The sequence below is a fragment of the Epinephelus fuscoguttatus genome, linkage group LG11, assembly GCF_011397635.1.
Source record: "Epinephelus fuscoguttatus linkage group LG11, E.fuscoguttatus.final_Chr_v1".
In the NCBI taxonomy this organism is placed as follows: domain Eukaryota; kingdom Metazoa; phylum Chordata; class Actinopteri; order Perciformes; family Serranidae; genus Epinephelus; species Epinephelus fuscoguttatus.
Genome location: NC_064762.1, coordinates 15,998,327 through 16,021,908, shown reverse-complemented (window position 1 = coordinate 16,021,908; position 23,582 = coordinate 15,998,327). Strand labels below are relative to the sequence as shown.

Sequence of the window (23,582 nt, the reverse complement as noted above, 5' to 3'; positions counted from 1 at the left end):
AATTGTCCAGATGAAGACACAGTCATAGGTCTTTTATTTTGTAAACAGGTGTTGTCTTTGTGATGTTAATGAATAATAGCCCCCAGGTCAATCCAGGTATTTTTTATTTTAGTGAGAAAATGCATATACATCTGACAGAAGATGAGCAAGGTTCATAGACTTTTAATGTAACTCTGTCTTTTTCTAACCAACATACATGTAACCGTGTTACTGCACAGAGTAATGTAGCTCTAAGGCATCCTTTTTACAGTTTACACCTCTAATGGATTGTTCCTCACTTGCCTCCTTTTCTCCATTCATGTTTTACTCACCGTCTCTTCCTCCCCTCCCTTCAGCCTGTGGAGGTTCCCACCATGTTGTCAGGGCTGAGGCAGCAGAGGATGCTGATGGTGCAGACCATCTCCCAGTACAAGTTCGTCTACCAGGTCCTCATCCAGTTCCTCAAGAACTCCCGCCTCATCTGAGCCGGGGGATCCTGACCTTTTGACCTTACATGACGTGGCAGAACGGCACCAGATAACGACAACGGTACTTTGAATTAGCGTGAGGACTGTGCAGCAGATACAGTGTAACTGATAGCTGGTTGGAGGCAGATACAGAGATTCATGTTGAGTTTTCTATGAGGCAGTTTGTGGTGGATTTTCAAACTCACCTCAAAGGAGAGAAGGTTTCGTGTAGGCCTGTATAAAAATTGACGACCAATTCTCCTAATCAGCGTATGTAGTTTTCCCCCCTGGGTTTAATTCTTGGTCCTGCTTCTTCTGTGTGGAGAATGCATGTACGTGCCGCCCCCCCCCCCCCGTGTGTTCATGAGATTTCTCAGGAAATATCTTGAGAACTCAAATCTCTGCCTGCTACATTTCTCATTCATTATTTAGCCATGATTAGAAATGGCACTATGCTGCATGAACAGTAGGTGGCAGCAGTATTATTACTATTCTCTATACTCTGAAAGAGTTTGCCAAACAAAAGTATTCTTTAAAATCACTGTGCTAAAAATGTTCCTTTTATTTTAACAGAGTATTGATTAATACAGCAAATATTTACTTCAACATTGTAACAAATGTTTTTTTATTTATTCCTATCGAGATTGTGCTCAACTCTGCCATTGAACGGAGCATTGACAATTTTATTTTTCACCTTTGAACTCGTCTTAATTTTAACTGTACTTTTCAGAAAGCCTTCCTTGTCAATGCCAAACGGATCGCTCCCATTTTCTGTCTTGAATCACAGCACTTTGTGATCAAATGTGTCTCGTCACATTTCCTTCCTAAAAGCATTTCAAGTCTAAAAAGTGTTCATTTAATGAATTGGAGTTAATTTATACGTATTATTTCACAGTTTCCAGTCAGTTGTGTCCCAATACAGCAAATGCTGTACACCCTGCATTATTGTGCCTTATTTGAAACATGAAACAAGGAGACGCTGACCACCCTGTCCTTGTTTTAGGGTTCTAGATAGTCACCTAAATTCTTTTTTTTTTTTTTTTTTTTTAAACCTCCAATGATTAAATCTTTAAAGGTATACTATGCAGGATTTTCCTTAAAACAATGTACAGACGAATACAGAGATAATCCTTCACAGTCATCACGAATGATCCAGTAGAAGAGTGTGGTGGTGTATTTTTCTGTGCCTGTATTTTCTTCTTATTTTTTGCATTTGGGGCATAAGGACATGTACCCCCACAGCTCCCAGGTGAGGTTGGGGCTTTGTAAAAAAAGTAGCGACCAGGTTCCAAAGCGTAGACAGCAGGCATCCAAGAGACACAGCACTGAAAGAATCGCAAATGTGGCGAGAGGCAATGCCAAATTAGAATCAATCAAAGGTTGGCTTTTACTTTAACTTTTACGTTCACAACTAGTAACTGACTTTAATCCTGCAGAGTATACCATTAATCGTATTTAATAGTTGGTGTTTGGTTGTGAGAACAACTTTTAACATTTCAAATAATTTACCTAACTCTCAGGTGAAGATTTGGCAGTAGCAGAATACTGATGTCTCGGTTTATTTTTGAAGGATAACAGTAAAAAAGTGACACAATTGACATCGCCAAAAATAAAAAAAACAAAGCCAGCTGTTAAACTAATCTGATCCAAACTCCACTCTGAAGAATTTCCTTTCACATGTTACATTAAATATCCTTTTTTATTTTTCTGAATCGTGATGCAAAGCCAGCCATGTCCAAAGTAACTTTGTACATAATGGGCATGTGAGAAAAAGATTTCTACAAATGTTTTATATAGTTTCCTTTTTTTTTTTTTTTTTTTTTTTGGACTTGGTACCCTAAAAATACCGCAACATAATAAACTATGCATGCATTTTTATATTTCAATGTATATATTCTCAAATAAGTATAAGCTTTATGCTCTCTTGACATTTAAGTGTTTTGTTGCACTTCTGTTCTCTTTGTGACAGTATTTTCTCACACGGCATTCCACTGTTTGTTTATATTTAATTTTTCCCCTGAATTGTTTTTCTTTTTGGCAAAACTCCCAAATACTTTTCAAAGTATGTGTACATATGTTTTGTATATGCGTTTTCAGTGCATCAAGTCTTTTTGTTTTTCTCTCCCCAGACATGTATGAAGCTGTCGTACTTGCTTATTATGCAATAAAGCCTTATTTTCTTTAAGACTGTGGCCACAGATTCATTTATCATTTCCGTCAGCTGGTAATAATGTGCGTGTGTCGGAGAGGGTTTCTTCTGCAGTTCTGGAAACATTAATTAGCGCAGAGCACTCACACAAGGTGCTAATGCAAACACAGCGCTCTGTACCGGCCCTCTGTCGTGACTTGGGCACACGCTGCAGCTTTAATAGGCCCCTTGTGGTGAGGCAGCTGTCCTGATGGGCTGACGGGGATTTTGTTGCATTGACGCCCCGACTCTCATGTGTAAACAACTTGGCTGTGATGGATGGCAGGGTCCAGCTGATGCGTCAGTCACAAGCCAAAACACACACGAAAGCGTTAACAATTTGGAAAACAATTCTTAAAACACATGAGTAAAAAGCAGTGTTCACATCGTAGGATTTTATAACTAAACATTAAAAGCATGCTTCGTACAAAATCATCCTGCACTAAACAGACTTCAAGGTTCTTTCATATGTAACGCTAACATGTAAAGTTCATTTTCCAAAACTCACAATTATTCTGACTGCATATAACTTTGCATAAAAACATGAGTGCTCTCTATGTTTGCTTCACTAACAAAATCACTGGAAAGTGCATTTTTCCCATCCTCTTCATTTTTGTGCCATCTCTTTGCGCAGTTCTGTCAAGTAGAAGTGATCCTTCCCATGAGCCACCTCCATTATGGCCAGTGCCTGTGGACACAAACAAATATCACTGGTAAATGTTGTAATAGGTACATGATTTCTAGTCCTGGCTGTGTCAACTTCACTACCTTTTAGAACCAACTTCACCGTGTTTGAAGCAGAATATTGAAACTGTCAAATACTGAAAGCTGACATCCACAAATTCTGATTATTACCTATTCCTTGATTAGAATTTAAATTTCTTACAGAAGTTCTTTGAGCCGCTGCTTATGTTTAGACAACATTTAAAGGGACAGTGCAATTTTTTTTTCTCTTAACTGTAGCGCTATTTATCAGCCTAGATTGTTTTGGTGTGAGTTGCCGAGTGTTGGAGATACGGCTGTAAAGATGTCTGCCTTCTCTTGATAAATAGCACTACAGGTAAGTGAAAAAAAATGTTTTGGGGGTGAACTGTCCCTTTAACTCCTGAAAAGATGGCTGCTTTTGCTAAATTAAAACAAGGGATTTGTTCATATTTCTCTCAGTAAGGTGTTGGAAAATGTGTTGGTATCAGTACTAAAACTAATAATAAAATTTGAATGATACCCAGGCCTAATGATTTTTCCTCTATAAAACAGTATTTACTATTGTTTACTTGGATAGAAGTGCTCTGTAGCTGCTGTATTTAAGTATGGAAGTCCGATGTAAGAGTTCAGTTACCTTCTTCAGAGCGCTGACGCCCTCGGAGTGCCTGTCTAAGCCCATGTACAGCCTGCCCAGCTTCAGGTACATGGAGGACACATTCAGAGAGTAGGGTGGATACAACTTGCTGCATTGGACAGAGAGCATACATAAATCAGGTAATTATACAAGGTAATGTATTGATATCTATATCTATATTTTCAGAGTTCACAGTTTGTCATCACCTGTAATGTTTGAGGATCTTCTCGCCATATCTGATAGCTCTGTCTGGATCCTCCATGTAGAGACAGACCCCCATGGCCTGGTACATCATGTGGAGCATGTAGACGTTGGCGTCATCAAAGACGGCTCCCATCTCCTCCAGGCTCTGTTCACACATCTCCAGCAGCTCACTAGGGGGTGCCACTGAGTCAAGGTATGCATCACCACAAGCTGACACTTCAAAGAGCCTCTGATCATATAAACAGATGTTCTAGAGTCTGGAAAGCTACTTTGCTGAACATCTACACGAGAAAGCTTAATAAGCATTGAACACCTGCAGGTGTTTTTAAATTAAATTGTGCAGAATTGTACAGCACAGTGTTTTTCAGTGACATTAAAGGATATTCTTCATGTGTTTAAGGGCCCGGAACTCTCTCATGGTTTTCCTGCCGTAGCGCACCATGTTGCTGATGACGTCCGGCTCGATGGGATCAATCCGCTTACGTACTTTCAACTTTGCCTTGTCCTGGGGGTGAAGACAGGACACAGAACATGACAGTCAACCAAACTATGAAGTTTTGTTTCTAAATTTTTAGCAATTGTATGATTCAGTCTTTTTTCCACTCGGTACTTCTTGCAGTGACTCACCTTAGACCTGGTTTTACACTCCTGGCACTCACAGATAAAGTAATAGGACTCTCTTAGCATGTTGTTGCGCTCGTCTGTTGGATAGAGGAGGTCTATGTAGCTGATGAGCACCTAGAGGGGAATAGCACACAGCACATGAGAATCTTAAATAATGCACACTTACCTTCCTTAACATTTTATTTCTCTCTTAACTGAACATCTTAATTCCCTGCCAGATAGGTCCCTAATCTGCAGGTCTCAGTCTGAAAATAAGCCCACTGGCCTCTTTATTCAGCTTCTGCATCCAGTTGTGTAGTCTAGTTCAGTGGTTCCCAACTGGTGGGTCACAATTGAATAGACCACAAGTGACTCGGTACAGTGAATTTCCGGCACAGAGCTTTTACTTTGAAGTGCCGTTTCCCACTGTAGAGTGAGTGACTAACGGACAACTACTTGACAGAGACAACAAAGTAGCTTGATGACATGCCCAAGCTCAGGTATGAAGGTGAATGTATCAAACTGTGTGGACCTTGAACTAATGAGTAAGGAAAAATCTGGATCCCAATTGGGGACCACTGATCTAGTTTATTGTAGTGAGTATACTGCGATTGCCAAGGGATCACGGAGCCACGGCCAACCTGACACACCTCCCCTCCTTCACACTAATTGAAAATTATTGGAGGCTTCTGTGCGGTGTTTTTAAACTTGAGAAGGCCTGTTCCCAGTGAATATTTTTTTCCTTACAATCACTGTACTCCTTCAAATTAAAGCTGTTTATTTGTCTTCTGTAAAGAAAAAGACAACCAGCCTATTTGAAGAACAAAGAATGATCTAACATGTATAGATACATATTATTTGATCGATTGTGGTGAAAATTAAAATGTTAACTGTACCGGTATTACTCTATGCACATCCAATAATTAGTAATATTAACTGTAAGAAAGAAAACTTTATTTTCATTTGCAGTATTATATTTGGTGGTATGGCTCTGTCCTGGGGCCACTCTACCTTTCTTTGGGCCTACACAGAAAGCTTCATCCATGCGCCTGCGTGGAAAGCCTAAGGTGGCGAGAGCACACCTCTCTGCCCTTCCACTTGCCTGCGTGAAAACACTTAAGGCAGAGAAAGCAAACCTCCTCCTTCAAACCACACACACTGTTCTTTTCCAGTGTTGTCTTGACACACTGACAAGTGAACTGTCAATGACCTGGTACTCTACACCGACAGCAATAATATCACAGCCTCTGTAATGCCAAAGCCTTTCAGTCTCGCGATATCAAGTCTCCTTTTCCACTTTTAAGCTACTATCTCATTCATATTACATTTAGTCTAACAGCACCTGTGTTGAGACAGAGACCAGAACCACAACCTATCAAGTTTGTCTCAAGATTTAGAGGGAGCATTTGACAAACTGGGCAACATGGCTATTTTTTTTTCATGTCCAGAGTTATATGAGAAGATTTATACCTTTCTCATGTCTGTATGATGCATACAAGGCCAACTGCAGCAGGCTTTTAGCTTAGTTTAGCACAAAGACTGGAAACAGGGAAACAGCTAACCTGGCTCTATCCATATGTAACAACCTGATTCCCATTGCCCAGCCAAGAACCAGTTTGGTAAATAACCCCCTGTAAAACCCAAACATGTTTTTACATGGATTAAAACAAGCAACGTATAATGCGTCAATTACTGTGATACAGAGATGATGCAGGCAGATTTTCCCATCTCTACTTTCTATGATAAGTAGGGGATAAAGCCATATAATGGCTGTGGCCATCAAAAACTGATAATGGACACCTCATCGGACATTATCCCTTACTTATACCATGGTCTGGATGAATACTCGATTCTAATTGGCTGCAGGGTGTCCGTTAAAAACTTATAATGCACACCTTCTAAGTAGTTCTGGTGAAACTGTCTGTTCGCCTTTGTAAATCAAAGCTACGTAACAGTATCAGCCTGTCTCTAATCTGAGTAAGGGACATAGTCAAAGTCTCCGTTTACAGTTTATTTACGACAGAGTGTGTTCCTTCGGTGTTTCAACCTCTGAACACAACAGGTTGGAGACTGTAACATACGCTGTAGGTACTTCACCACCCCTCTGAACTTAAGCAATCATTTCACATCCCATTCACTATTCAACCTGCTACTTTAGACTGCAGCCAACATTAACACATTGCATATTGTTTATTCATGAAAATCTTGATATTGATTTGCAGACAATGGCTGGATAGCTAGCTAGTCTTGTTGTTAAACATACTGTCAAAATCTATTTAATAATTGTCAACCGTATGCAGCGTAACTGACTTTGAGTCTTGCTAGCCTAACGTTAGCTTTCTGGCTAATAGTTGGGCCAAAAAGTTCTATGAGCTGGGCAGACTAGAAATATCTCCTGTTGCTAAGTCATATCTAAGGTTCCTCCTATTTACTGGAGCAGTGGATAACATTTCCATTGCATAAAACCTTATCAGGCGGTAATTTCCAGCTCCTGGCAACAAAGTAAATGAGCGTATTGCCAAAACGTTAACCTATTCCTTTGAACTCCATGTGCCACAAAACACAGTCACAATCTAGTGTGTGGTTTATACGTCATTCAAAGTTGATGAATTCCTATATTACTGGAGGATGAAAAGGAGATATTGCGTGATCTAAACATACAATATTTACTACTAGTTTAAAAGTAATTTAGTAAAACTTCTTCGTTGGACTTGGCGCAGGCTGATGTAACAAACCAACTGTCATACGCACACACATGGGAAAAAACCCCAGACTGAACTCAACCCCCCCAACAGCAGCTGTCCCATTTCCTCACTTCATCTCCAGGCTTCATGTCCTGCACCGCCCGAACCTCAGCCGACGTCCCTTTATATGTGACTACGACGCTGGGTTGACAGCTGTGGTTTATTAGTGCAATGCTGTGGAGAGACAGACACAAAAGAGAGAGAAGAGAGAAATCGATAAAAGTAAAAACCCAGCTCTCTACTTTCTCACTGGTGTTCACGCTAGAGAGAAGTCTTGAGTTTCCCTGAAATACGTTAGCTGCTTTGTGGTTTTCTGGGTAGCAGGCTGGAAATAGTTTAGAAAGGAGCCAACAGGGCATATTCACCTTCACACAGCCAGTTTTAAAACTTTACAGCCTCACCAACAGCAGGGAGCCAATTTTACCACCAAATGACCAACTGGAGAAGAAAGTTAGGAATTGTAATGCAGGCCTCTTTGGATATCTGTTACATGGTGCTCTCAGCGCTGACCTTTACAGCAAGAACAAACACAGCTAACTGTTGCATCCAGCTTCCATGGCTGTCCTTCTCTAGTCTGTTTATTTCAAGAACAACTGGACTCCAAATCAAATGACTAATGTCCCAAAATAAAACGAATGAGCTAGCACATGTCCAAACAAGCCAAACTAGAGAAAAACAGTAACACTGAGAAACCCAAAAGAAGCTGTAAAGGAGAGGGGGAGAATGGACTGTGTACAGCGTACCTTTACATGTGGTGCTGAAACACTGCAGATAATGAAAATGTGCTTGAATGTATGCATGTGAGTTTTCCTTCTTACTCTGGGTAGACTGCAGTACCCATGTGAGACAGTTCATCGTCTTCTATAGTGAAACCATTACAGGCAACCTGTTGAATAAGTGACACAGGAAGAGAATTCAAATACATATATTCAAGTTTTTGCCTGTTTTACATCAAATTATATAGAATCTGCTGTGATTTCTTTCTTCTTAAAGCTTTGGTAGGCAGAAATGGCAAAGAAAAAAAAGTCAGAATTTGAAAATTCACCCTCCTCCTGTAACTCTTCCCTATCTGTTCTAGGCCACTCCCACCAGATGAGAACGGCAGCTGTAGTAGCTCGAATTCAGCCAGCGCAAACCCCACAGCACCGTTTGCACCGGGTCTAAAGCAGGACTTACACTTGTGCATAAGCTCTATGCAGAGCCTATGCTGTAGCCTACTCACTTGGCCTATGCCACTGTAAGCGTTTATATTTGTGCGGTGGAGTGTCTGTGTCACTCTGCAGTTACACCTCCAAAACACTAGCTGGCGGTGGGGTTTCTGTGAAGTGCTGGAAAGTTTAGTTGATTCAAAACACACATTAAACATGGCTCAATGGCAGCAATTGCAAACACAAGCACACAAATCAGCTTCACTATAACTCGCAGCATTCACAGACAAACACTTGTCTTTATCTGGACACATTTTTCCCACAAAAACAACATGCTAATGTTTTTAGCACAAGCCTATGGCATTTTAAATTATATAAATTAGCCTAGTGGCTTGTGGACTTTTCCTATTCTCACATAAAGCCAGGGACAACAGTAACATTTAACAAAGGTGACATTACAAAATTTGGCTCCATTACAACTCACAACATTCACTGACAAAACAACTGTCTTATACTTAACACATCTCGCAAACAAATGTAACATGTAAACGTTATTAGCACAAGCCTATGGCATTTTACATTGTATAAATTAGCCTAGCAATGAGCGGAGATTTCCTCTACTCACATGAAGGCAGGATAAATTACACACAAGACTTAAAATGCTATTTTGCGTAGGCTTTATTGTCTTCAAAATTTATTGTTTCTTATCCATGAAATTTAAGTAATTAAAAGCTGAAACCAAGAGGGAAATGGTTTCAGCTTACAAAAATAGACAGGAGGTCTGTGTCACCACGACATGTAGTTACATTTCTGGGAGGTGCACGTCAGGCTACGGCGCAGGGAACGGTGAAGGCTCTACATCAATGCAGAGCCTACAAAATAGGTAGAGCATCAATTCAACGCAGGCAGTATAAATCCTGCTTGACTGGTGTAACGGCAGCAACAGAAAGTTTGCTGATCTGGGGTGGAGTTGGAGCTGTCCGGTTCCTCAGACATGGGGTTTGAGCTGACTGAATTTAAGGTGGCTGCAGCCGCTGACTGGGGGTCTTCGTAGGGAACCACTGCCCACTCTCCTCTTTGTGAGATGGTGTGTAGCGGCAGGGATTGAGGCATAGGACGTGACTTGAAGCTACAGCTGTCAGCTTTTAGCTCCAGTTAGCAAAAGGCTAAATAATTGGCAACATTTTCTCTCCATCTCTGAAATGCTGCGCCGATACTGACACGTGTTTTATTTTGTTTATAGTCAGAGTCTTAGACTTTCATTTTGATACATGTGTCTTCCTTGTTTGGGCTGCTTTGCAGTGTAGGCAGTTGTTGCCGATGCTGGAATAGCACATTTCTCTGCAGGATTCTTTGCCACTGAATCAGGCTTTAACTGAACATTTGTAGAACAGCCAATAGAAGTGCCTTCTCTCTGAAGTGACCTGTGATCGGCAAAAGTCTCCAGGTATGAGCTAGATTTTCTAAAGCCTGAAAACAGCCAAGAGGAGGAGCAGAAGTCTATATCTTTTTCAGATCAGCTGAAATACAATATGTTCAAAGTTTATTACGGAATTTTTGCCATAATCAAACTGCCTACCACAGCTTTAAACGCAAGTGGTAAATGGGGAAATCATGAACAAGCAACTTGTTAATACCACAATATAAGGACAGAAAAGAAGAAGTATTATTATCACCAGTAATTTCGATTATGTGACTGTAGTACCTGGGAGTAGAGCGTGAGAAGGTCTTTGTGGTCGGGCAACTCCAAATTTTTGGAGAAAAAACGATGCAGTCCGGCAACTTCTGCCTCATTCATTTCCCTTTTGTCATTATCAATGTCCTCTATGTCTGTTGGGGGAAGAGAGGACAGAATAAGCATTTATACTCATCAAATGTGTATTTGTATAACCCAGGGTAGGAAGCCCTATTTGCGAGGTCTTGCTGCTACAGGTAAATCATGTCAAATTTCTTTAATGTTCTTGTTTGGATAAGTTTTCACCAGGGACAGTCTGATAATCTGTGCCTGTAAATAGAGAAGGATGGAGAGCTCTCTTTCCTTCGTCATGCTCACTATGCCAGAGCAGGGATGCACTGTCACCACATCGTACATAAACTACAAACTGCCAGAGTGTGTGTGTGTCTTGCTCTTAATCTGTAACACTAGACTTAAATTATTTTATACATCAGATACTAACACTGACATTGCGTTTTATAGGAGAGCTGAACTTTTCCCCCCCGACACAGACATGCAGACACCTAAGATCAAAATAACAAACATTGGCAAACTGAGAAAACTGTTTTTAACAGCTTACATAACCAGGCTCTTCTTCCCAGTGTTAGTTACAGGAGTCATACTGCAGTAAAGGGGCAGTTCACCCCCAAATCAAAGGTCATATTTGCCCTCTTAACTGTAGGAGAGCAAATATGACTATGCTATTCATAGGTCTAGCTTGTTTTGGTGTGAGTTGCCAAGTGTTTGAGATATTGGCCGTAGAGATGTCTGCCATATTCACCATATTCACTCTTTTCTTTAACGTCAGGAAATATTATTTAATAAAGTTTTTTGTGGTTTTGAACTGTACCTCAAAGCAATGACTACTCAATCCAACAACATTTACCCATGCAGTCATCACTGTGTGCTCCTGCTCCTGTACACTGTCTTATGACCATTCGACCCACGTCTATAGGATATATTTAGATGTGGCCCTGGGTGTTTATCTCAGCCTTATCTGAATGGGTTGTGCTTTTTTTAAGAGGGATATCTAGGGGACACTTAAGACTGAAGTACAAACTCAGAGTCTCCGAACACTTTGTACTGAATCCAATACTTTCCAAATTACGCGTGTGTGTTAAAGGAGCAGTTACTCACGTGATTGGATCTCGTCTATGAGCAAGATCCTCTCAGACACACATCTTTCTTTCTGTGTTTTCTGTGGAAAACAGCCGTGATTAACAGAAATGACCTTATTGAACCACAAATACGTTGCCAGAAAGCCCTCCAAGAGGACAGGGTGTCTTTTTTTAACTTCTTGCCAACCTTCTTGGCGAGGATCCGAGCCACCAGGCGAGACATCTCTGACGGGCACCAGTTCTTTCCGAATGCAGTCATGGCAGAGCACTCCAGCTTGTGCATGGCCCAGTCCCCTTTCTACACACAAACACACATTAATGTCATAACAGCACACGAAAAAAGCAACCCTGGAGTTTAAAGCAGATTCAGATGTGAGAATCTACAGCAGAGCCAAATATTTACAGTTTCAGTCCCACCACATCAAGAAGCTTAATAGTTGGCATATATGGCCCCTGAGCTATATTACCAGCTGAGGCATTAAGCAGCATGATGAGATGTGACTCCACACTGTGTTAATCTAATGTTTCCCTTACTCCTCCACGTGCAAACTGACCCACTCATTGACTGCTCAGCCCCCTCTCTGATTTCAGTTCATTGTATATGGCAGCATAATGCTCTCTAAGCACCCAGTGATGCCCCCAGAAATTTTTCACTGGGGTGGCCAGTAGAATATAGGCTAGTTGAACACTATGTCAGTATGAGAGTCAAGGAATCGCATACTGTCGTACTTTGGTTTCTCCTTTTTTTACAGTTAATATTACTGGTTATCTGATCTGTGTAGACTAGGGGTTAGCAATGTTTTCTAGGGTAACTAAATTAGCCTATCAACATTATTAATAGGTCTAAAGTGTGCTATTTATGATTATTTGGTACTTCTACTTTGCAGCATTGGTAGGCAAAGCAAACAAATCTATCCACACACATTAGATTCTCTTTTTCCTCCGAGACTTTTTCTTTTTTGGATTTGGAATCCTTCGCTAACCTAGACAAGGAGACTCAAACATAGCTGCCACTGTTTAGGTTTGGCAAAATTTTGATGAAAAGGCGCCAGGTCCAAGAGGTATGGCGCACACTTAAGTTCATGAAATGTTCATTGTGTTGTTGTTGTTGTTGTTGTTGTATTGGCTCTTTGACACTTTTGAAATTAAAGAATGTAAGAGTCACTTTAGGCTTACAACAATGATTAATAAAAATTAAAATGTTAATAATTTTCATATACTGGTAATTTTTTTTGTCAAAGCCACTGGGAGCCACTGGAGATGGGCTAAAGAGCTGCATGTGGCTCCAGAGCTGCAGGTTGACTGGTATAGACTAATATGGTTACAGTTAACATTTTGAGTTCCACAACAATACTGGTATTGCATTATGTATTTACATGTTAGACGATTCATTGCTCTTCACATAGGCTGGTTGTCCTTTTCCTTAACAAGACAAAAATACAGCTTTAGTTTGAAGGAGTACATGGATTGTAAAGCACAAAACATTTACTGGGAACAAGCCTTCTTAAGTTTAGGTAAGACTTGTGGGTAACCATAGAGCCCATTTTCATCCTGATATCTTGAGTTGAGAGTTCAATGGACCCCTTTGAAAACAGCCATGCCACAGTTGTTCCTCTCATCAAAATTTTAACTAACTAACTTTAGAACATTAATAAGCCCCCTTCTTGACAAGCTATGCCAACATGGTTGGTGCTAACTGATGCCTTAGCTCAGTTGTTCCCAACTGGTGGGTTGTGCTCCAAAAGTGGGTCACGGGTCCACTCTGAATGGACAGCAAATGACTCGCAAAGGTGTCAAGTTTGTGAAAGACACCTTTTTTTTTTTTTTTTTTTTTTTTTTTTTTAAATACAGTGAATTTCCATCAGTTAAGATGTGGCTTGTTTCGAGAAGGTTATGTAACCACTGTTCCTACTGTATTAAGTTTACATCCAGAGCTAGCCGAAGGTAGGTGTGGGCCTGGTTTTATCACTGTTTAACTAACAATACATTATTGTAAACTTTAACCTTTTCAGCTGTTTTCCTACCTGGCATTTCACGTTGCAGTAGAAGGCATTCTTGCATTTCCCACATCTTGCCAAACCCTGTTTCCTGTGATTGACGAAACAAGGTTTATTAGCTTATGGAAAGCAAAGAGCATATGATTAAAAAGTTGTTGAAATATCCTCACACATCTTTAAATAATTTACTTCTCTAGACACACAAACAACAGTCAACCATCATTAGAGCTCAGTGGATTCAAACCTGCCAACAAAACATCTGACTGCAGATATCGCACTTCAGTGTTGTGAATGAATTTGTATGTGAGTATCTAGCTGCTTGTGTGCCTCAGTGTGTGTATGGACATTTAAACATCCTGCTGCATTACTCTGAGACAAGGAGCAGCAGTTGCAGTTGGCCTGTCGTAACTGATAGCAATGAGCTTTAAACCGTTCTGTGGTATTAATAGAGCTGACCTTATAACTGACCAGCTGTCTCTCTACCACACTGAAAAGTTAAGCGGTCCAAAAGTCCTCTCATTTAATTTTGAGACACCTACTGTTGTCGGGCCAAGTCCAACAAGCAGCTTAGTGCTGGGTAAACATAACCGGGAACAAGTGTAGCTGCAACTTTCACGCTGATGATTGGCTCAGCCATGCAGAGTCTCCGCTCTACATGCTGAGCTGTATCAAACATCACTGATCTTCTATGATGAAACAATGCTTTGTCTATAACTGTATCTGCAAAAGTCCTCTAGACATCTCTCTGACATTAACAAGGTCTATTTATGCAAGACTGATGTCATATTTACGTTTGGTTATGCTGAATGGCTTTCAGAAGTCACAGCTAGGTCACAGAGCTTGAATTGGGTAACCGTAAGACTAAGGTTAGAGGCAGAGTTACAGTAGTTTGCCATTGAGAAAAAAAGCAGGTGATGCTTTTCAAATGTGTAATTTCTGTCACCTGATAGTTGAATCCAATCCAGAATCCAAACTATGCACTTAATAACCAACTTTTCAGTTTAAAGGAAGAACATTAAAGCAAGAACATGTCATTGAAGGATTCAAAGAGGACAAATTTTAGTAACTAGTAGGGCTGCCTCCTGGTTACCAAACGTAAGTCAACCAGAAAGGTTCATTAGTCGGCAAGATTTCATTGGTTGCTTAGTTGCAGAAAAAACAAACAAACTTGAAACTCTATTAGGAGCTGCGCTTTGTCAAAATAAATCAAAACCGAAATGACTGGACCATGTGGGAATTTAATTTGAAGGGACAGACACAGGAAGTGTCCACGCTCAGCAGTCAGACAGGAGTCAGGTTAATTTCCAGGGCTGGTACCTGCGGTTATTCCACAGGCTAGTTAATAACATGTCGAGCAGGAAATCCAAAGTGTGGGATCATTTTGAGAAGGTGAAGGACGAACCCAAGGTGATATGTAAACTCATCTTCATTGGTCGACTACAAACATGACGTATCATCTGAAACATGGAAGTAGCTACATGCTCATTAGCCACTTAGCACAATCATTACTGCTTTGCCGACAGCGTCATTAACAGGCGGCTCACTCAGTGTGTGACGTGCACTTGTAGATAAAATATAGGCCTATATTAATGAAGGTTCATTAGTACGGTTTTGTATTTCTCTGTAATGTAGCAGTGTTAACAATGTTACTGATACTATTCTTTCTCACACCTTCAACTCAAACCATTGTGTTGCCCCGCCCAAAATGTAACTTCCTGAGACCTGAGCTTTTGTTTGGTTCGCATTTTTAATTTCTCCTAGCTATTTGGGACTAGTAGGATCTGATAAGTATAAAAAACCTACACATTATCGACTATAATAAAGTCCCTATATCCTCAAACAAGACAATAATAACAACCCAATATACTTCAACGAGCTGATGATAAATTCCTTGTCTTCAAATGAGTACTTTCTAATAAACAGCGTCTTACCTTGTTACCGTTGTAAAATTGATAAAATTTGTCAGGCATATCAAACTACAAATGTCATTAGTCCTAAATAAACAAATGTCAGCCATTAAATTTGATCAGGTTTTGTACCTTGTCCATATTTGTGTCGGGGTCAGCTGCAGACTGACTTGGCAGAGATGGCTTCCATCTTGTTTTAACAAGGATTGGTGTATTGTGGTCTTACGAAGAAGTGTCCATGAATGAGGACAATAGGCCTAAGTTAAACAGAATGAAGTATAAGGTCCAGTAAACCCAAAATGTAACCCTGTGTCCTAGTATGAGGACACAGGGTCTCAGGAGGACATAATTTAGTAACTAAATTAATATTGCAAACATGTGGGCAACTAGTCAGCTAACGGCCATAAATGATGACTATCAGTCGACAAGGACAGAAGCAGCCCTAGTAGCTTCAGTGTGAATCACACACTACTGTGCACACACTACTAATCACTTGTATACTGGCCTATTGATTTCTCCACAGATGCATCCATACCAACCTGTAGACTACAGCACAAAGAAAATTATAGGACAGCTTAGACTGTAGCTGATTGTTATCATTACTATAAAATGGATAGTTCCAGTCCTTGATTATGATTGACTGAGGCTTGCTCAAAGCTATTGTGGCAGCATTACAATGTCAGTCTTAGTGTGCCAATTAGTCACCTATCATTCATAGTCATTTACCATCTGCTTGGACAAGAGTGGTCGTATGCAACGCTGTCCTTCAATAAATGCATAAAAAAAACCCCACAAAGATGATACAAAAGAATCAAAGGAAGCCTACAGGGATTTATAACCCACTGTGTCCTGTCACTTTGCTGTGGGTGCTGCCCAGTCTACCAGCCATTTGTCTCCATCCAAAGCAGACAATCTACACCACCATCTATTTAAGTTAACAATGTAGCTTCAGTTAGCTTGCATGTTTTATTTTCAGCCTACTATGCTCACTTACCTCTCGCTATGTTGTAAAGACATGATTTTTGTTATAGTGCTGGTTACGCACCAAGTAACAGGGCTGCACTGCAACAGCTATGGGAAAGTAGAACATGCATAATAGACCAACCTATCATAGATATTCAGTTATAATGTAACTGCAACAAGATGAAAACTTGTTTCCTTTCCTTTATCCTAACATTAAGTATACTAGAGCCCATTTAGGTGAACTTCTGCAGCTCCAGGGGTACGTCCCAGGTCTCTTATTTTATACTGCTAACTCCTGGCTCCGTTATGCAATTATCCAGCTGTGCCGCCGTCATCAGAAAAGGACGTCGCTTTACGTGACGCTTCAGAGTAAGGCCGTCTCATGTCTCTTAATCAGCAATCCTTGCTCCTCACTCCTAACTCCTGACTCCTTGCATGTTTTCCTAAGTGGGAGGGACTAAACAGTTAGGTAAGGTGGTTAGGTTAGGTGGTTAGTAGTAATTTTAAGGGACTTGGGACGTAACCCATGTTACCACAGATTAGTAGCTAAAGCACTGCACTTTCCACTGTGTCTGTATGTTGCCAGGCAACCATTCTGCTAAATGTTGCTGAAAAACTACAGCACTTGGTGGAAGAATTGTAATTTATTATCAATAAATCATTGCTTTTTTGTTGTTGTTGCTGTGTGTTTATTTTATGAAACATTACAATGTAATAACTGTTTAAAAAGGTCACGAGGCTGTGGTTAAAAATTAAGTTACAATTTTTTGCTGATATATTTTGAATATTTAGCTAATTTTCCTGACATTTGAGAAATAAATTCATGTAAAACATGTTGAATGTATTTGCTAAAAATCTATTTATGTAAAATATAAATGTAAAATCTGAATCTAAATCTAAATGTTGAATTTAAATGGGTCCCCTGGCCCATTTTCAGCAACTCATTTAGATTTAACATTTAGATTTAGCATTTGAAGACTTAACATTTAAATCTAATTTTATTATTAAGATTTAACATTTACAATTTGATTTAACATTTAAATTTAGTTGTAATATTTGAAATTTAACATAAATTTGATGCAATATTTCAATTTAACATTTAGTTAACATTTAAGATTAAGATTCAACATTTAGATTCAATATTTAAGACTAAGATTCAACAACTAAATTCAACATTTAGATCAAGATTTAAGATTTAGATTTAGATTCAACATTTAGATCGAAATTTTAATATTTAGGATTATGATTCAACATTTAGCTTCAATATTCAAGATTACAATTTAACATTTAGGATTAACATTTAGATGTAACATTTGGATTGTTTTAATATTTGAAATTTAGATTTGATGCAATATTTCAATTTAACATTCAGAGTTAACATTTAAGATTAAGATTTAACATTTAGATTCAATATTTAAGACTAAGATTCAACAATTACATTCAACATTTAGATCAAGATTTAATATTTAGATTTAGATTCAACATTTAGATCAAGATTTAATATTTAGATTTAGATTCAACATTTAGATCAAAATTTTAATATTTAGGATTATGATTCAACATTTAGCTTCAATATTCAAGATTACGATTCAACATTTAGATGTAACATTTGGATTGTTTTAATATTTGAAATTTAGATTTGATGCAATATTTCAATTTAACATTTAAAAAACATTAAACATTTAAATTTTGATAGAACATTTAAATTCAGTTTTAATTTTTCAAATTTGACATTTAGACTTCTACATTAAAACTCTGATTTAATGTTTCGATTCAAATTAATATTTAGATTTAACATTTAAATGTATCTTTTTTTTTTTTTTTTTTTTTTTACATATAAACGTATTGTTAACAATCATATTGCATGTTTTTCATGTATTTTTGTCTCAAATTGTAACAAGCATTGTGTTTGGCGAGCAAACACAATGAAGATTAGATGATATAAACCTATGGATTGCTTGATTACCTCACCACATGATCACTCCAGGAACTGATTTAAATGCCTGATAAAATGGAATGTGTTTGTAAAGTTTATCACCAGAGATATTCTTTTTAATGTATAGCCTCTTCATTAATTACAGCTACAGATAGAATTAAATAACAAAATTTTATGTACCCTAATAATCATGATGTTCAGGTAAGAAAATTATTTGCACATGTTTACCATTGATGCACTCCCACAGCGGGTCAGAGAAGGCATGTAGACTTTTGGAACAGGATATACATGAACCAGATAACCAAAATAGATGGGGTGACATTTTCATGACAAAGAGCCTGTGTGTGTGTGTGTGTGTGTGTGTGTGTGTGTGTGTGTGTGTGTGTATGTATGTGTGTGCGCGCGTGCGTGTGCGTGCGTGTGGTGCCATCACCGTATGTTTGGAGATCCGGTAAATAATCATGTGTCATGAGGCGGTGCAGGATATGTAGCCACCTGGTGTCAGGTAGCTTTTCTTCACAACAGTTGTGATACGCTCAAATGAATGAATTCAGAAAGAAAAACGATGTCACGGCAAGTGGGAATAAAAATAAGCCGCCTTTACCTGGCGAAGCAGAACTCACAGTAGTAGCCTCTCTCCTTTGCTGACAACACAAAAGAGTACGCCGGACTGGAAAGCAGCAGCTCTCCAACTTTAAAGGGTTTGGTAACACGGAGACCTCGCCCTTTACCAGGACTATCAAACCTCTCCAGCCCCTCGATGCTGCCCGTCATGGTGCCCTCGGGTGGTCTTTCTCCAAACTGACCCCTTCACTCACAAGGACCCGGGACTAAAGTGGGATGTGGCCCCTCAGCTCCAAGAATTGGGGCGTCCCCCGCCCAATAATAGTTCATTGAGGCATCCAAAGGCAGAGGATGAGCCTGGCTGCAGTTTGGTTAAAGCAAACACTTTCTGCTTTTATTATGGCACCCAAACGCTGAATTAGGAAGCCATGTAGTGTGTTTTTAAAACTGATTGTTTTATGGCATACTGTGATCATTTTTATGACATGCTATACTATGACAATTTTAATGGCATATTATACTATGGCTTTTTAATAAATACACAGTAGATCATGTGATTTTTTAAAAAAAACAAACTAAATTATAGAAATATATGGCATACTATACTAAGACTATTTTATGTAATTTAATTTACAAACGTTTAATGGCATGCTACACTATGACTACTTAATAAAAAATTATATGTCATACTCCATGATCATACTTTACTATGACTGTTTTGTGAAAATGTTTATAGCAGGCTATACGATGACTATTTAATGTAAACTTTTTATGGCTTCCTATACTGTGACTGTTTAATGAAAATATTTATGTCACACTATACTATGGCCAATTTCTATGGCATTCTGTACTATGACTGTTTTATGAACATTTTTATGGCATACTATACTATGACTATTTAATAAAAAAAGTTATAGCATATTATACTTTGACTCTTATGATTTTTTATTTCATACCATGCTATACTATGACTTTCATAATTTTAGGCGACATCCTATATTATGACTTTTTTTTCATGATTTTGGAAGGACATGCTATACTATGACGTTTTGCATGATTTGGGACGACATGCTATACTATGACTTTTTTGCATGATTTTGGACGACATGCTATACTATGACGTTTTGCATGATTTGGGACGACATGCTATACTATGACTTTTTTGCATGATTTTGGACGACATGCTATATACTATGACTTTTTTACATGATTTTGGACGACATGCTATACTATGACTTTTTTGCATGATTTGGGACGACATGCTATACTATGACTTTTTTGCATGATTTTGGACGACATGCTATATACTATGACTTTTTTACATGATTTTGGACGACATGCTATACTATGACGTTTTTTTCATGATTTTGGACGACATGCTATACTATGACTTTTTTGCATGATTTTGGATGACATGTTATACTATGACTTTTTTGCATGATTTTGGACGACATGCTATATACTATGACTTTTTTGCATGATTTTGGACGACATGCTATACTATGACTTTTTTGCATGATTTGGTACGACATACTATACTATGACTTTTTTTGCATGATTTTGGACGACATACTGTACTATGACTTTTTTTGCATGATTTTGGACGACATACTATACTATGACTTTTTTTGCATGATTTTGGACGACATACTGTACTATGACATTTTTGCATGATTTTGGACGACATGCTATACTATGACTTTTTTGCATGATTTTGGACGACATGCTATATACTATGACTTTTTTCATGATTTTGGACGACATGCTATACTATGACGTTTTTTTCATGATTTTGGACGACATGCTATATACTATGACTTTTTTGCATGATTTTGGACGACATGCTATACTATGACTTTTTTGCATGATTTTGGACGACATGCTATATACTATGACTTTTTTGCATGATTTTGGACGACATGCTATACTATGACATTTTTGCATGATTTTGGACGACATGCTATACTATGACTTTTTTGCATGATTTTGGACGACATGCTATACTATGACTTTTTTACATGATTTTGGACGACATGCTATATACTATGACTTTTTTACATGATTTTGGACGACATGCTATATACTATGACTTTTTTACATGATTTTGGACGACATGCTATACTATGACTTTTTTTGCATGATTTTGGACGACATGCTATACTATGACTTTTTTGCATGATTTTGGACGACATGCTATATACTATGACTTTTTTCATGATTTTGGACGACATGCTATACTATGACATTTTTGCATGATTTTGGACGACATGCTATATACTATGACTTTTTTCATGATTTTGGACGACATGCTATACTATGACATTTTTGCATGATTTTGGACGACATGCTATACTATGACTTTTTTGCATGATTTTGGACGACATGCTATATACTATGACTTTTTTGCATGATTTTGGACGACATGCTATACTATGACTTTTTTGCATGATTTTGGACGACATGCTATATACTATGACTTTTTTACATGATTTTGGACGACATGCTATACTATGACTTTTCTTGCATGATTTTGGACGACATGCTATACTGTGACTTTTTTGCATGATTTTGGACGACATGCTATATACTATGACTTTTTTACATGATTTTGGACGACATGCTATACTATGACGTTTTTTGCATGATTTTGGACGACATGCTATACTATGACTTTTTTGCATGATTTTGGACGACATGCTATATACTATGACTTTTTTACATGATTTTGGACGACATGCTATACTATGACGTTTTTTGCATGATTTTGGACGACATGCTATACTATGACTTTTTTGCATGATTTTGGACGACATGCTATATACTATGACTTTTTTGTATGATTTTGGAAGGACATGCTATACTATGACGTTTTTGCATGATTTCTGACGACATACTATACTACGACATTTTTCATGACTTTGGACGACTTGATATACTGTGATGTTGTTTTCATGATATTGGACGAGATACGACACTCGGACGTTTTTTCATGATTTTGGACGACATGCTATACTATGACATTTTTGTATGATTTTGGAAGGACATGCTATACTATGACGTTTTTTCATGATTTCTGACGACATACTATGCTACGACATTTTTCATGACTTTGGACGACTTGATATACTGTGATGTTGTTTTCATGATATTGGATGAGATACGACACTCGGACGTTTTTTCATGATTTTGGACGACATGCTATACTATGATATTTTTCATGATTTCTGACGACATACTATACAATGACGTTTTTTCATGATTTTGGACAACATGCTATACTATGACATTTTTTTAATGATTTTGGACAACTTGCTATACTATGACTTTTTTCATGGTTTTTGGACGACATGCTATTCTATGACATTTTTGCATGATTTTGGACAACATGCTACACTATGACTTTTTTCATGATTTTGGACAAGTTGTTATACTATGATGTTTTTTTATGATATTGGACGACATACTATACTCTGACGTTTTTTCATGATATTGGATGACATACTATACTCTGACGTTTTTTCATGATTTTGGACGACTTGCTATACTATGATGTTTTTTTCATGATATTGGACGACATGCTATACTATGACTTTTTTCATGATTTTGGACGACATGCTATACTCTGATGTTTTTTCATGATTTTGGACGACATGCTATACTATGACTTTTTTCATAATTTTGGAAAACATACTATACTATGGCATTCTTTAGTGATTTTTGACAACATACTATACTATGACATTTTCATGATTTTGGACGACATGCTATACTATGACGTTTTTTTCATGATTTTGGACGACATACTATACTATGACTTTTTTTCATGATTTTGGAAGACATGCTATACTATGACATTCTTTTGTGATTTTTGACAACATACTATACTATGACATTTTCATGATTTTGGACGACATGCTATACTATGACTTTTTTTCATGATGTTTTACGACATGCTATACTATGACGTTAATTCATGATTTTGGACGACTTGCTATACTATGACATTTTTTCATGACTTTGTACGACATGCTATTCTTTGCTTTTTTTCATGATTTTGGATGACATGTTATACTATGATGTTTTTTTCATAATTTTGGATGAAATGCTATACTAGGACATTTTTTCATGATTTTGGACGACATGCCATACTATGACATTTTTTTCATGATTTTGGACCACTTTGGACCAATTTTAGATGACATGCTATAGTATAAGGGTTTTTTTTTGTGATTACTGGTCAACCTGCTGTACTATGATGTTTTTTCACAATTTTTGGACGACATTATACTATTTATTATTATTACTATTATACATTTTTTCATGAAGTTGGATGACATGTTATACTATGACTTTTTTTTCATGATTTTGGACGACCTACAATACTGTGACCTTTTTTTCATGATTTTGGATATCATGCTATACCGTGATATTTATTCATTATTTTGAACGACATGCTATACTATGACATTTTTTCATGATTTTGAACGACATGCTATATTATGACGTTTTTTCATGATTTTTGACGACATGCTATACTATGACATTTTTCATAATGTCAGACGACATGCTATACAATGACATTTTTTCATGATTTCGGACGACATGCTATTCCATGACATTTTGTCATGATATTGAATGACATGCTCTTCTATGACATTTTTCATGATTTTGGATGGCATGCTATACTATTACATTTTTTCATTATTTCGGA

The 23,582-nt window shown here is 37.9% G+C and overlaps 2 protein-coding genes across 3 annotated transcripts in view; one reads left to right on the top strand and one right to left on the bottom strand.

The window, feature by feature from the left end:
* The window catches only part of LOC125897330 (tyrosine-protein phosphatase non-receptor type 14-like), a 62,285-nt gene extending 60,014 nt beyond the window's left edge, over positions 1–2,271 (top strand). For both annotated transcript variants that reach the window (XM_049590571.1, XM_049590572.1), the window contains one exon: positions 336–2,271. In XM_049590571.1, coding sequence (XP_049446528.1) covers positions 336–464 — 129 coding nt within the window. In that variant the 3' untranslated portion in view covers positions 465–2,271. The remainder of the gene's footprint in view (positions 1–335) is intronic.
* On the bottom strand, positions 1,704–19,110 carry LOC125897337 (N-lysine methyltransferase SMYD2-A-like). Its single transcript, XM_049590585.1, has 12 exons — positions 18,912–19,110; positions 13,529–13,592; positions 11,692–11,802; positions 11,524–11,584; positions 10,378–10,502; positions 8,343–8,410; positions 7,596–7,698; positions 4,805–4,915; positions 4,562–4,682; positions 4,180–4,354; positions 3,974–4,082; positions 1,704–3,322 (listed from the first exon to the last, which is right to left on the bottom strand). Exons 1-12 carry the CDS (start codon positions 19,079–19,081, stop codon positions 3,242–3,244), a joined length of 1,299 nt encoding a protein of 432 aa, XP_049446542.1. The 5' UTR covers positions 19,082–19,110; the 3' UTR covers positions 1,704–3,241.
* Between the last annotated feature and the right edge of the window lie 4,472 nt (positions 19,111–23,582).